Below are 14,516 nucleotides of genomic sequence, written 5' to 3'. Positions count from 1 at the left end.
TGAAAATCTCCCCCTCAAAAAATAATACATTAGAACAAAAATAAAGAGGAACTAACAGGGTGTGTACCTCACAAAAGAGAATTTGTTCTGTAACAATTCCTCTTTGTTCCGTAACAATTATTTATCTCTTACAGTGCTATGTCTAATTCTGACTGTCAGTTTCCCTGAGCAAGAAATTATCTTCATTTGTCTGTAAAGCATCATGCATGCTTATTGTGTTGTAGAACTAATGAATTAATTCATGAACACAGTTTGAATGGCAAAGTAAAATAGGTTATTCAGGATGGAATATTCTTTTAAAAATGGAACTCTATCCCAAATCATGCTAATAGGATAGTGACATAAAGAACCTGCAAACACTCACTTCTGAGGATAGTCCTACTGGACTCGGTGTTTATAAGATGGGAAACTACGAATATGAAGAATGAATAGCCAAAATATATAAAGACAATTATTTCTTTAAAAAATACGTCAAGTAGTAGGTCCTTGAGAGTTAGTGGATCTGCTAAGTTAGGGGTCCTCAATTTCTTTCCCCCCAGCCCTCCAAAATAACCCAGTGGTCTGTGAAACAGTTGTGGAGAGGTGGCTGGCTAGATGGTATTGGACCTCCTCTTTGTTTCCATCTGCTATGTCACTTTAGAAAATGTAATGTAATTAGAAATGAAAATACATTACTAACTCTGTTCTTCCAAGTAAACCGTTTCGGGTAATTTCTACAGCTTGACTACAAAATCTCAGCCAGATTCTAAATCTCGGAAACAAGGAGTGATAGTCTTGCAGACACTCCTGTGGAGGTAAGGAGTCAAGTGCAAGACTTGGAAGATGATCAAGAAAAGCAGTGAGACCTGCTGATGTGTTCATAAAGAAAATGGATGCCTTCCCATGAGACCTTGAGCATTTGGAGCATTATTCATATTCTTAGAATATAATTACAGATATTGTATATTTTCCCCAGGGAAAAGATGCAGACAATTTTTTTTATTAGTAAATGGCTTCCCAGGATCTAAAGATGGACATACAACACATGGTTCTACCACTTATCAAAATCTAGCTGCTTGCTGAAGTACCTTTCATTCATTTTCAAAGGCTATCTTTCCTATCCATTTGAATCACTGTGTACTGAATAGACAAACTCTCAAGTATTTGTCTTTCTGGATTTAAGTTGCACCACATGGATGCTGAGGAAATCTTTGGTCCTGGGTGGAGCAAACTCTGGACTAAGACTGCCATTTTTATTCCTGACCAAACTCTGACAAGTACTTGGATTTTGTATTTACTACCCTAGAGAAAGCAGAAACACTACTAGATGCATCTATCCACAATCCAAGCTAGTCAGTTTGAAGAAATAGACTTGAACTAAATAGGAAATCTTCTTTTGCTATAAAATGGTGAGCACAAATAATCCAATAGCAGTTTTGTAGTTTAACACTTGATTTTCAGTATACTTATAAAGTTTATCCTTGAAAAATAAGCATATGTCACAGATGCAAACTCTGTTCATGGATGTCAAAATTCAGTTCAATTCTATATTTATTTTGTTGTATATGTGTTTATAACTATATTCATAGCACAGTTAGGTTTTAGCATAAACTGGCACATGCTGTTTCTGAGGCATCAATTTGATGACGTACGTAAATGCATACATAGATACATTTTCCAAAAGGTTTGAAAAATTAATAGACACCTGCTAGCCAGAGGCTGATACAAAATGGGAGGACAGATGCGCAGATCTGAGGTTTTAGGGGAATGATGATGTGAAGCCCAACCCCACTATCCCAAAAGCTTCTTGAAAAGGAGGTTCCCTGGAGTTCTTAGAGGCTGATCCAGGCTGCATCTTTCTCACCACCTTCTGGCTAAGCAAAGTGCAGCTGAGTTTTTTTTTCACTAATAAGATTCTGAATAGTAGCAGTGAAACTAATTAGTTTTTTGTTAATTAAATTCTAATGTTCTGGGACAAGCTATGAATTGCTACAGACACACTATAGCTGCCTGGAGACTGAAAAGACAATCTTGCATCATTTCAGATATAGAAGCTCTAGACACTTTTAAAAAAATGATTATAGATTCTGCAGAAATTAATGTTTGATGTGCTACATATATAGGTTTACTTATCCTATTCTGGCCTGATTCAAACAATATGGGATACTGTAAACCACCGTATGTATGTCTGTTATTCAGAAGGTCAGACTACGTCATCATAATGGTCCTTTTCCCTTAAAATCTATTAACGTTTTGTCACAACAAGGAAGACTTAAGCTCTAGACTTAACTTTGAATGACCTTTTTTTAAACAATGGCATACTACCTTTATTTATTTTGTTCCTGCATTGTACTTTGGAATTTTGTTCCTGTCCCCATCGTTAGTTCACTTATAGAATTCCTTGGCAGTCTGCCTTTATGTGCTGGTTTGTGTTATGCTGATGTTGTGCTGACTCACAATGGCATGTCAGTTTTCTTTATGGGATAGAGATCTACCACGATGGGCAATCGGCAAGTGACATTCTTTCTAGAATCCTCACTTTTGACTGTAATAACGTACTGGTGTCCCATCCAATTCCTTCTTACATCTGATAAAGATTTAATAAAACAAATGAAGAAAACTCTTTCTATTCATTAGCTTATGTAATGCCTTTTGTGTACATAGACATATGTCAGGGTACAGGTCATGTAGACAGAAGTAATATATAGTGCATATTATGTATGAAAAAACTATTGGGGGGGCAACTGTGTGATACTATTTCCAGTGTTAAGTGTTAACAGTCTTTAATGCTTAAGAAGGAATCTGTGGTAATGCTTCGTTCCCTGAGTGTTGAACTCTTAACTTTTCTGATACAAGCATTTGTTTTGTGGCTGAGCATCACTTTGTATAGTGAGATCTAGTATTCCATCTCTTGATAATAGACTGATGCCTAAGTACAGTTGGAGAAATAGGGTGGGATATTTGTTTCACTGACATGGTATTCGTTAAAGCATGTGAACGTGGTAAACCAAAAACCAATGAAAAGGAAGGTAACAGAAAGTTGGGTGGTGAGGGTGCGAACAGAAAGAATGGTAAATAAAATGAACAATTTCAAGCTGATTACTTGACTTTTATATACAGAAGAAGCAATGGAGAAGAGGAAGACCAAGAGAGAATTGTGGGCTGCAGGATGCTAAGTAAAAAGATTTTATCATAGCATGTGTTTGAGAAACCCATTAATAGCATTTCTGAACACACCATGAAATGACTGGCCAGTGTATCCATATATTTGTGATATACTAGATCCCAATATATTAGTGTATAGAAATTTAACTTCAAGAAAAACAGCCATGCTTTTTTAAACCTCTTTTAGGAAGGGCCTTCAAGACCTGTGCTTGATTGCATTGACCTTGTCAGTAGTGATGATGAAGAACCTAGCAGTAGCTCTAATGTTCATGTGAGTATGTTATAATATTTCATTCTTGGACATTATCAGTTTCTTTATGTAGAAGTTTAATAGTTTAGACTCAGTGTTGGTGTATAAACCAAAGCAAACATGTGTAAGGTGACTTGCAGTCACAGCAGGGCCGGCTCTAGGCACCAGCAAAACAAACTGGTGCTTGGGGCGGCACATTTTAGGGGCGGCATTCTGGTGCGGGCCATGCCGCCCCTAAAAATGTGCCCCGGCCGCTCTAACTCACCTCCGCTGCTGTCGCTCGCGCGCCGCTGCTCGCCCTCCCTCCCAGGCTCTGAAACCCGGGAGGGAGGGGGAGATCCTGAGCGGCCGCGGCACGCGAAACAGCTGTTTCGCACGCTGCGGCCGCTCGGGATCTCCCCCTCCCTCCCAGGTTTGAGAGCCTGGGAGGGAGCGGGAGACCCCCAGTGGCTGCGGCGCACGTGCTGCTTCTCCCTCTCCCTCCCTGCTAGGCTTGAGAGCCTGGGGGGAGGAGGCAGGGGTGGGGATTTGGGGAAGGGGCAGAGTTGAGGCGGGGCCGGGGGGTGAGGTAAGAAAAAACGGGGGGGTGTGGGGGGGAGCGCGGCCAAAATTGTTTTCACTTGGGGCAGCAAAAATCCTAGAGCCGGCCCTGAGTCACAGCTGTCTTTTGTGGATTTAATAAATACTAATCTTTGGGATGTCGTTACACTCTCAACTAACTGCAGGAGTATTGTGAATCACATTAATTTTAGTAGCTTGGGCTAATATGTGGTCATTCCCTATATGAAAATGTTTTTACTCCATAGTCCAGACTGCAATATTTTCTCCTGACTGGTTGTAGGCCCAGTATGCTGCTGGTGCTGTGCAAATAAAAATACTGTGTCTTCTGTAACTCATTCATAGAACCCCATTGTAAAGCAACCTGATCTGTCCTTCCCCCATGGTTGCTGATATTTTCTTTCTTTAAAAAGAGGTGCTGCTTATTTGGATTGTTTAATGTAATTTGCTAGTTTAAAAACAAACAGGAAAAAATCCATTTTTTTGGTGCTTTATCTACTGTTCCAAGATACGTGCAAAATGGAATAAATCCCATCTTTCCATACCTAATTGCTTGATTTATTCAACTGGTCCACAGTCCAGTTTTTGCAGCATCAATCCCTTATATGGGAATATTTTGTCAAACCCTCAAGTATGACATTTAACAAACCGAACAGGAAGTAAAAATTGATTATAAGGATGAACCTTTTGTTAGCAAAAGTGTATTAGTGTTATCAGTAATAAGGAAGGGAAGCTTAGAAAAAGTACAAGAAAAGGCTTTGCTGAAAAGTGATGTTTTTTTCTCAGTGTGAAGATGGTCTCTCTAATGTGGAAATTGTTTTCCTTCAATTCATATTCAGCTTGACAGCTGAGTTGGGGCACCTACTCTCTATGGGGAGGTCATGGTTGATTGGCTTTGATCTTCTGTTTGAGTGTTTAGTCAAGGAGCAAAGCGAGGCCTCATCTATACTTAAAAATTAGATCAACCTAGCTATGTTGCTCAGGGCTGTGAAATATGTCATGCCCTGAGCACTGTAGTTAGGTTGACTTAATCCTCAGTGTGACTAGATCAATGCAGGAATTCTTCCATCAACCTAGCTTCCACATCTCAGAGACGTAGATTAACTACATAGATGGAAAAACCCTTTCTGTTCATGTAGCAATCATCTATACTACTACAATGGCACAGTTGCAGAGCTGTGGCTATGCCGCCCAACCAGTTGTAGTGTAGACATATCCTGAGATACTGAAATCTTCATCTACGTCTCCGTAGAAACTGAGTAGATGGTATGTTTGAGAGACAGGAGGGCAAGTCCATTAGCACAAGCCGCATGAATAACTGAAACAGATTCAAAAATTCTAAATACACTGTAGCTTCTGGCTCAGATTGACGTATTTTGGTGAAGTACTTTGTAGAAGTGTAACATACTGTGAATCTCATTTGAATGTATTTTAGGCAAGGCGTTTAAGTAACATGCTGTAAAGAGGATGAAATGTTGTGAAGTCTACATCCATAAAAGATTTTGCACATGCAAATTTATTATTTGTGTAAATAAAAATATTACTAGGGGAAAGGAAAATGGTTGTACTGTAACAGATTCTAATGCTAAATTGTCCTTAAACTTTAATACATTTCAGTTTCAGCACTTAAGTTTACAATTTAGTACATTACACTTTTGGAAAATGTTTATGGGCAGTGGGTAAAATGTTCTTCTGCTTGGTTTTTTGAATGGGAATAACTTTTTATCCTCAGTTTTATTCCTACAGATGTTTCAGTGCTGCATTCCCAAAATGCACAGACAAATTATGCCTAAAAAATATCGTAGGTTAGATATGGTGGATGAGGTAATACCTTTTATTGGACCAACTTCTGCAGGTGAAAGACAAGCATTTGAGAACTCTTCTTCAGGTCTGGGAAAGGTACTCGGAGTGTTATAGCTAAATACAAGGTGGAACCTACAATTAAGCATAAGGAGTTAACATAGGTTGCAAGAGACTATTCAAGATGAAGTGTGCAATTAACACCTTTGCAGTCACATGACAAAGGATAGTTAGTGGATTATGGCTTGTCGTAATGAGAAACAAAATGGTGTCTCTACTCAGTCCAGGGCTTTTAGTGTCTACAAAGTTATGAATTTCAGCTCCCAAGCTCATCTTTTGAACGTGTTGTGCAGGTTTCCTTTTGTGATGAGGACTCAGAGGTCAGATACAGAGTGATCCTTGTGTGAAAAGTGCTTGCTCGTGGGTGACAGGGTATTTTTGTCTTTTATCATTTTTCTGTGAGAGTGCATTTCAGAGCATAGTGATGGTCTTGTTTCACTCACATAATCGTTGTTCGGGCATTTGATGCCCTGGATAAGGTACACCACATGTTGTGCTAGGCATGTGTAGGTCCGAGTGATATTGAAAGGTGTGTTTTGCGGGGTGTTGATCATCCTAATGGTGGAGATACATCTGCAAGTTTTGCATCTGTTGGTCTGACAGGGTCTGGTGCTGCTTTGAGTTGGTATGTTCTGGTCTGTGGGGAGCTTGCTTCTGCTGATGACTTTGGCAAGGTTGTTTGAAAGTCAGAAGAGGGGGGTTGGGAAGGTTTGTTTTTTTTTCAGTATGTGAACCCCACTAAGTTGGGGTTGTATTTGTTAGATGATACCCTATAGAGGTTCCAGTGTGGGGTGATTGGTGACAACTGGTGGTTTGCAGTTGGTGGGATTTTTTTTCTGTATTGAAGTAGGTTCTCTTGGGGTATCTGGGTAGCCCATTCCATGATACAGTCTACTCCTCTGGTGGAGTGCCCTTGTTTGGTGATGGTGGTTTTGAGTATGTCAAGATGTATATCCCAGACTTTCAGCGTGGAGCCTATTCTGTGATATCTGAGTGCCTGGCTGTAGACAACAAATTTCTTGGTGTGCCTGGGGTGATTACTGGATCTGTGGGGGCAAGTGTGGTGATCCATGTAGAAGGGAGCTTTTGGCCCCTTACTGAAACTTAGCGGGGCTTTTTGGTTGGACCTCTCCCAATACCAGGAGCAAGGAGAAGGGCCAAAGAGGAATCAGGATCTTGAGACTGACAGGTCCCCAGGACCAGTGAAGAGAGGCCAGCATTCCAAGTCAGCTGGATGGAGAGGGTAGGCAAGCCAATGAGGGAGTCAAGAGCCCAGGGCCTGTCCTCGGTGTGAGCTGGGGCTGCAAGGGCAGAGTAAGGCAGAGCCAAGGAGAGCATAACAGGCCGGAGCCAGAGCTGCAGCCCAGAGCAGAACCAGGGAGGGTACAACAGCCAGAGGAGCAGCCCAGAGCCGGAGAACCAGAGCAGCAACCGAAGATGAAGCAGCATTGGAGTGATAGTACTGGTTGAGTCTCTTGGTCTTGCAGCAGGTTTGTGTGTACTTGTGTAGTGGGGGAGGAGGAGACAGGTCCTTTCCCAAAGTCTGCTGAGAGGGCATAAGTGCCAGACCCAGAGGGGAGTGTGGCCTGACTGGAGGCCAGAACCGAAGGTGGAGAACAGGTTCTTTCACAGAGCCCAAACCCATCCTGGGTGAGTGCCACACCAGCAGCAGCACATCCAGGTCCAGGAAGAGGACACCAGACTTGTAAATTTGTTGTTAATGTAAAGTCTATTGCATTTTAGAGACTGCTGCATTGAATCTTACCCAAGCCATTTCCTTCCAGTGCTTACGCTGTGACGTGCTCTTTAATCCCCAGAGAGATGTTTTTTGGTGTAAATACATTGTGTATATATGTTTAAGTGAATTGCAGTGTGTGACCAGGGTCCTGGGGGGCGGGAGGGATACTGAGAATGCTCAATTAAGGCAAACTGCAAAGAATGGGACAGACAATCCCTCAAAACTGGTGGTTATTTTAATACTTAAATTCACCAAGCCAGCGACCAAACAGTTTCTACAATACTTTACTGATTACACAGCTCCCAAAACAAAGCAACCCAGCTTTGGGCACCCACCCAGACAGCCAAGTCAAATATGATGGAGATTATTGAAAATCTTGTTAATCAGATGAAAAGTTCCACCAATCCCAAGGGATTGGACACACTACCTCCCAGGTTAATGAATACTTCACATTTTACCCAAATACATGCTTACAGCCAATTTTTATTAATTAAACTAAAATGTATTAAAGAAGAAAAGAGGGAGAATATTGGTTAAAAAATCATTAAACATACAGACATAAGTACAGTTCTGAGATCAGTTTCATAGTAGCGATGCTGAGCTTTGGAGTTGCAAAGAGGTCTTAGAATTAAGTCCTAGGGTTGCCAACTTTGGTTAGACAAATTCCTGGAGATTTCATCACATGACATAATCTTTAATTAAAGATTCGTCTTTAATTCTTGGACACTCCAGGACAATCCTGGAGGGTTGGCAACCGTAGTTAGTCCAGAGGTTTAGTCCAATACCAGAGTGATCCAAATGAAGTTGGAGACCTCGGTTTTGCAACTCATGCTCCCCCTGATGAAGCATAAACAGATTTGAGATGAAAGGAACAGGTCCCAAGAGTCCTTTATACAGTTCCTGGGCAGCACAGAGTCCTTGGGTGAACAATAGGCTTTTGAAGTAATCTCCTGTTTCCTAAACATCACTGGTAATTAACTACATGGATTAACATAAGGTAGTTATCCATTAAGCAGTTTATAGACAGTTTACCACAAATTTTAAAGAGACATATAGACAATAACATTATTTCACCCAAGTTTCATCTAAATGTTAATATTTCCTTTTGATCTTTGAATTAACAGAATACAGCTCTAGACAGGAACTGTTTGGTTACATTGTTAACCTTTACTACAATTACTGTGTTTATCTATATCTTGTTAGTCTGTCTATCTTAAAAGTCTTTAACAATGCAAGTTTACATTTTAAAGCTCTAACCTATTTAACATGGAATGGCCCTAATTACTATTCACATACTTTCCTAACATGTCTTTAAAGGTTGAATCTGGGTCAATTAGTCTGCAAGTTGCTTAACTCTTTCTGGTCATGTGTCACACACTGATTATGGGTTAAAAGGGTAACAAGTGAGTAGGGGCATCCTCGTCCCTGCTCATAGTTGCCCATGGAGAGACTGGGGTAAACACCCAGGAACTCCTGGGCTCAGCCCTTCCTGTGTGGTGCGAGTCCTACTCACACAGGGGCTGAGAGGGAAAGTCAGGGTGGGTGGGTATGAGGATAAAGTTAATTGGGGCAGGACTCAGAAGATGTGGTGGAAATATATGAGGGAGTTTAGGTCATCTCTCCAGAGGATAACTTTATTAGAGCATAAGCTTTTGTGGACTACAGCCCACTTCTTCGGATGCATCCGAAGAAGTGGGCTGTAGTCCACGAAAGCTTATGCTCTAAGAAATTTGTTAGTCTCTAAGGTGCCACAAGTACTCCTGTTCTTTTTGCGGATACAGACTAACATGGCTGCTACTCTCAAACATCTCCAGAGGTTGGAAATCTCATTGATGTATCTGTCATATCATGGGTTTAGTGGTGCATATTTCCAGAAATTCTTCCTCAGTGTGGCCCATGAAGAGGCTGGCACATCAAGGAGCCATTCTAGTATCCATGGCTGTTCCCAGGGTTTAGACAAAGTGTTTGTTGTTGAATGTAAAGTTGTTATGGGTGAGGATGAAATGGCGATGTTTGGGATGGATATAGAAGTGTTGTCCATTATCTTGTAGGTATTTGAGGCAGGCAGCAATGCTGTCCCAGAGGGAGGTATTGGTGTATAGGGAAGTGATGTCCATGGTGCAAGGATGGTTTTTTGAAGGAGGTTGTTAATGTTGCGGCTTTTCTGGAGGAAGTTGGTTGTGTCCTGGAGGAAATTGGCCTTTTGTGTGGTGAGTGGTTTGAGGATGGTTTCCGAGAGTCTTGATATTCCTACAGTGTGACTGCTGTGGTCAGATATGGTGGGTCTTCCTGGGTTCCCTTGTTTGGGTGTCTTGGGACGTAGAAAGGTCCTTGGGGCGGGTTCGTTGGGGGCGGAGGGGGGTGAGGTTGTAGAGCAGGGGTCTCAAACACGCGGCCCGCGGGGCTATTTCCTGTGGCATGCGCCTGCCCCCCCCCGGCCTACCTCCGGGCCAGGGGTGGGCAAACTACACCCGTGGGATTGCCCCCCTCGAGCCCCGCGTCAGCTGGCATCACGTCCTTGCGGCCGAGGGGGAGGGAGGGGGAGAAGCAGAGGGTTCCATCCGTGTGTTGCCCTGGCTTCCAGGCACTCCCTCCCTCCCCCCCCACCCCCGCAGCTCCCATTGGCCGGGAACGGGGAACCGCGGCCAATGGGAGTTTCAGGGGAGGTACCTGGAGGCGCGGCAAGCAGCGTGCGGAGCCCTGCGTCCCCCTCCTCCAGGGGCCACTGGGACATAGTTCCAGCTACTTCCCGGAGTGGAGTGGGGCCGGGGCCGGCAGCCTGCCCTGGCTCCGGTCCCAGTGTGTGCCACTGCTACCCCGGAGCCCGAAGCCCTCCTGCACCCTGCACCCCAACTCCCTGCCCTGAACCCCCTGCTGCACCCCACACCCCTTCTGCACCTCAATTCACTGCCCTGAGCCCGCTGCCTGCATCCCAACCCCCTGCCCTGAGCCCCCTGCCATATCCCACACCCCTCCTGCACCCCAACTCCCTGCCCTGAGCCCCTTGCTGCATCTCACACCCCTTCTGTACCCTGAGCCCCCTGCCTGCACCCCAACCCCCTGCCCTGAGCCCCCTGCTGCATCTCACACCCCTTCTGTACCCTGAGCCTCCTGCCTGCACCCCAACCCCCTGCTGCACCTCAACTCCCTGCCCTGAGCCCCCGCCACACCCCTCATGCACCCTCTTGGGGCAGGGAGGGGATGGAGTTAGGGTGGGGACTTCAGGGAAAAGGGTTGGAATGGGGGAAGGGGTGGGAAGAGGCGGGGCCTCATGGAAGAGGTGGAGTGGGAGCAGGGCCGGGGGCAGCGAGGGGGGTGTGTGTCAGTGATGCGGCCCTCGGGCCAATGAACTAGCCCTCATGTGGCCCTTATGGTCATTTGAGTTTGAGACCCCGTTGTAGAGTTTCTCCTGAAGTTGTTTGGGGAAGGATTTGATGATACCCTTAAATTCCTCTGTGAATAGTGGTGTGGAGTCTTCTCTGAGGTTTTTATTAGTAGGTGGTGTTCAGAGAGTTTTGGACCAACCACAAAAAGATATTACCTCATCCACCTTGTGTCTCTGAAATCTTGGGACCAAAATGATTACAACACTCCATGAAACATATAGATATTATCTTATTTTTGGACAAGTAAAGTTTAAACTAGCTCTCTAAAATCCCTTACAATTCCTCTTATTGCCGAGCTGAAGGCAAAAGTACCTACTTGCTTCTATGAACGATTTTCACCTTCTTGAAACGGGAAGCATTTACCTCAAGTTCCTGATTTGTTGTTAGTTTTTTTTACCGGTATAATGAAGTAAAAAGATGAAGGAATTGACCTCTTAAGGAGAAGCAAGAGAATCTGTCGCGTCTTCACTGTATAACATCTGTACTTCTGGTCCTGGCTGACTTCATTCTACTGGGGTATTGGCAACAGTGCGCTCAAGCTAAAATTGCCACTGGTTGGAAACTACTGTCCTTTCCAGTGCTCTGGCCAGTTTAGGGGAGGGCAAGCATCACCAATACTAATTTGGGGTAAACCCTTTCTTTTACAGAAATTACAGGTGCTCCTAAGTTGATAAGACCAGTCACAAGGTAGCTCATAGAAACTTAAATTGGTGCATCCGCACTGAATTATGTCCTTGTGCCTGGATACCACCTCCATGTGACTGCGCTTGTTATACCTTTTTACTGTCTGGAGATTACAAAATAACAGTTTGCTTTTTAATTGTAGAGAAATGTAAAGCGTAAAGACCACATTGACTATCAGAAGGAAAGGGTTGCTTCAACCCTGGATCGCCTAGCACGCCACGTGGAGGTAGAGAAACAACAAAAAGAAGAGAAAAACAAAGCTTTCAAGGTACAGTGGATATTTTGTTTTAATAGAAAGAAGAACAGGAGTACTTGTGGCACCTTAGAGACTAACAAATTTATTAGAGCATAAGCTTTCGTGGACTACAGCCCACTTCTTCGGATGCATATAGAATGGAACATATAATGAGGAGATATATATACACACATACAGAGAGCATAAACAGGTGGGAGTTGTCTTATCAACTCTGAGAGGCCAATTAATTAATTAAGAGAAAAAAAAAAAAAAAACCTTTTGAAGTGATAATCAAGCTTTTTTTTTTTTTTTTTTTCAAATTTGCAGTTTCAAGCAGACATCAAAGGCCATGGATTTGTCTGATTCAACAGACTTTATGCATTATTCACTATTTTTTTTTAAAACATTTCTAAAAAGGACAATTCTAGAGTGTTACCTTCCATAATGCATTTTTCTTTTTAATCTAGTTTGAACATATTAATAGCTTTCTCCTGTAGGTAATTGAATTATAATAATTAGAGATGTGCGAAAAATTAAGATTGTCAGATATGGTCAGGAGGACTGGATTCTACTTCTATCGTAGACTTTAAGATCAGAAGGGACCATTATGATCGTCTAGTCTGACCTCCTGCACAACACAGGCCACAGAATCTCACCCACCCACTCCTGTATCAAACCCCTAACTTGTGTCTGAGCTATTGAAGTCTTCAAATCGTGGTTTAAAGACTTCAAGATGCAGAGAATCCTCCAGCAAGTGACCCGTGCTCCATGCTGCAGAGGAAGGTGAAAAAAACCCAGGGCCTCTGCCAATCTGCCCTGGAGGAAAATTCCTTCCCGACCCCAAATATGACGGTCAGCTAAACCCTGAGCATGTGGGCAAGACTCACCAGCCAGACGCCCAGGAAAGAATTCTCTGTAGTAACTCAGATCCCACCCCATCTAACATCCCATCACAGGCCACTGGGCATATTTACTGCTAATAGTCAAAGATCAATTAATTGCCAAAATTAGGCTATCCCATCGTACCATCCCCTCCATAAACTTATCAAGCTTAGTCTTGAAGCCAGATATGTCTTTTGCCCCCACTGCTCCCCTTGGAAGGCTGTTCCAGAACTTCACTCCTCTGATGGTTCGAAACCTTCATCTAATTTCAAGTCTAAACTTCCTGATGGCCAGTTTATATCCATTTGTTCTTGTGTCCACATTGGTACTGAGTTTAAATAATTCCTTCCCCCCCCCCCCCCCCCCCCCCGGTATTTATCCCTCTGATATATTTATAGAGAGCAATCCTATCTCCCCTCAGCCTTCTTTTGGTTAGGCTAAACAAGCCAAGTTCTTTGAGTCTCCTTTCATAAGACAGGTTTTCCATTCCTCGGATCATCCTAGTAGTCCTTCTCTGTTCCTGTTCCAGTTTGAATTCATCTTTCTTAAACATGGGAGATGAGAACTGCACACAGTATTCCAGATGAGGTCTTACCAGTGCCTTGTATAACGATAATAACTCCTCCTTATCTCTACTGGAAATACCTCGCCTGATGCATTCCAAGACTGCATTAGCTTTTTTCACAGCCATATCACATTGGCAGCTCATAGTCATCCTGTGATCAACCAATACTCCGAGGTCCTTCTCCTCCTCTGTTAGTTCCAACTGATGCATCCCCAGTTTATAACAAAAATTCTTGTTATTAATCCCTAAATGCATGACCTTGCACTTTTCGCTATTAAATTTCATCCTATTACTATTACTCCAGTTTACAAGATCATCCAGATCTTCCTGTGTGATATCCCGGTCCTTCTCTGTATTGGCAATAATTCCCAGCTTTGTGTCATCCGCAAACTTTATTAGCACATGACCACTTTTTGTGCCAAGGTCAGTAATAAAAAGATTAAATAAGATTGATCCCAAAACCGATCCCTGAGGAATTCCACTAGTACCCTCCCTCCAGCCTGACAGTTGACCTTTCAGTATGACCCGTTTTAGTCTCCCCTTTAACCAGTTCCTTATCCACCTTTCAATTTTCATATTGGTCCCCATCTTTTCCAATTTAGCTAATAATTCCCCATGTGGAACCATATCAAATGCCTTACTGAAATCGAGGTAAATTAGATCCACTGCGTTTCCTTTGTCTAAGAAATCTGTTACCTTCTCAAAGAAGGTGATCAGGTTGGTTTGGCACAGTCTACCTTTTGTAAACCCATGTTGTATTTTGTCCCAATTATCATTGACCTCAATGTCCTTAACTACTTTCTCCTTCAAAATTTTTTCCAAGACCTTGCATACTACAGATGTCAAACTAACAGGCCTGTAGTTACCCGGATCACGTTTTTTCCCCTTTCTTAAAAATAGGAACTATGTTAGCAATTTTCCTGTCATAGGGTACAACCCTGAGTTTACAGATTCATTAAAAATTCTTGCTAATGGGCTTGCAATTTCATGTGCCAGTTCCTTTAATATTCTTGGATGAAGATTATCTAGGCCCCCCGATTTAGTCCCATTAAGCTGTTCGAGTTTGGCTTCTACCTCGGATGTGGGAATATCTACCTCCATAGCCTCATTCCCATTTGTCATCCTACCATTATCCCTAAGCTCTTCATTAGCCTCATTAAAGACTGAGGCAAAATATTTGTTTAGATATTGGGCCATGCCTAGATTATCGTTAA

The 14,516-nt window shown here is 42.9% G+C and overlaps 1 protein-coding gene across 1 annotated transcript in view; it reads left to right on the top strand.

Annotated features, from left to right (window-relative positions):
* Positions 1-14,516, top strand: part of ZNF451 (zinc finger protein 451) — a 79,836-nt gene that overhangs the window by 7,782 nt on the left and 57,538 nt on the right. Inside the window, exons 3-4 of the mRNA XM_054023824.1 lie at positions 3,332-3,415; positions 11,763-11,888. Of these exons, the coding sequence (XP_053879799.1) occupies positions 3,332-3,415; positions 11,763-11,888 (210 nt within the window). The remainder of the gene's footprint in view (positions 1-3,331; positions 3,416-11,762; positions 11,889-14,516) is intronic.

Source organism: Malaclemys terrapin, chromosome 3, assembly GCF_027887155.1.
Source record: "Malaclemys terrapin pileata isolate rMalTer1 chromosome 3, rMalTer1.hap1, whole genome shotgun sequence".
In the NCBI taxonomy this organism is placed as follows: Eukaryota; Metazoa; Chordata; order Testudines; family Emydidae; genus Malaclemys; species Malaclemys terrapin.
This window is presented reverse-complemented; position numbering and strand designations above follow the sequence as displayed.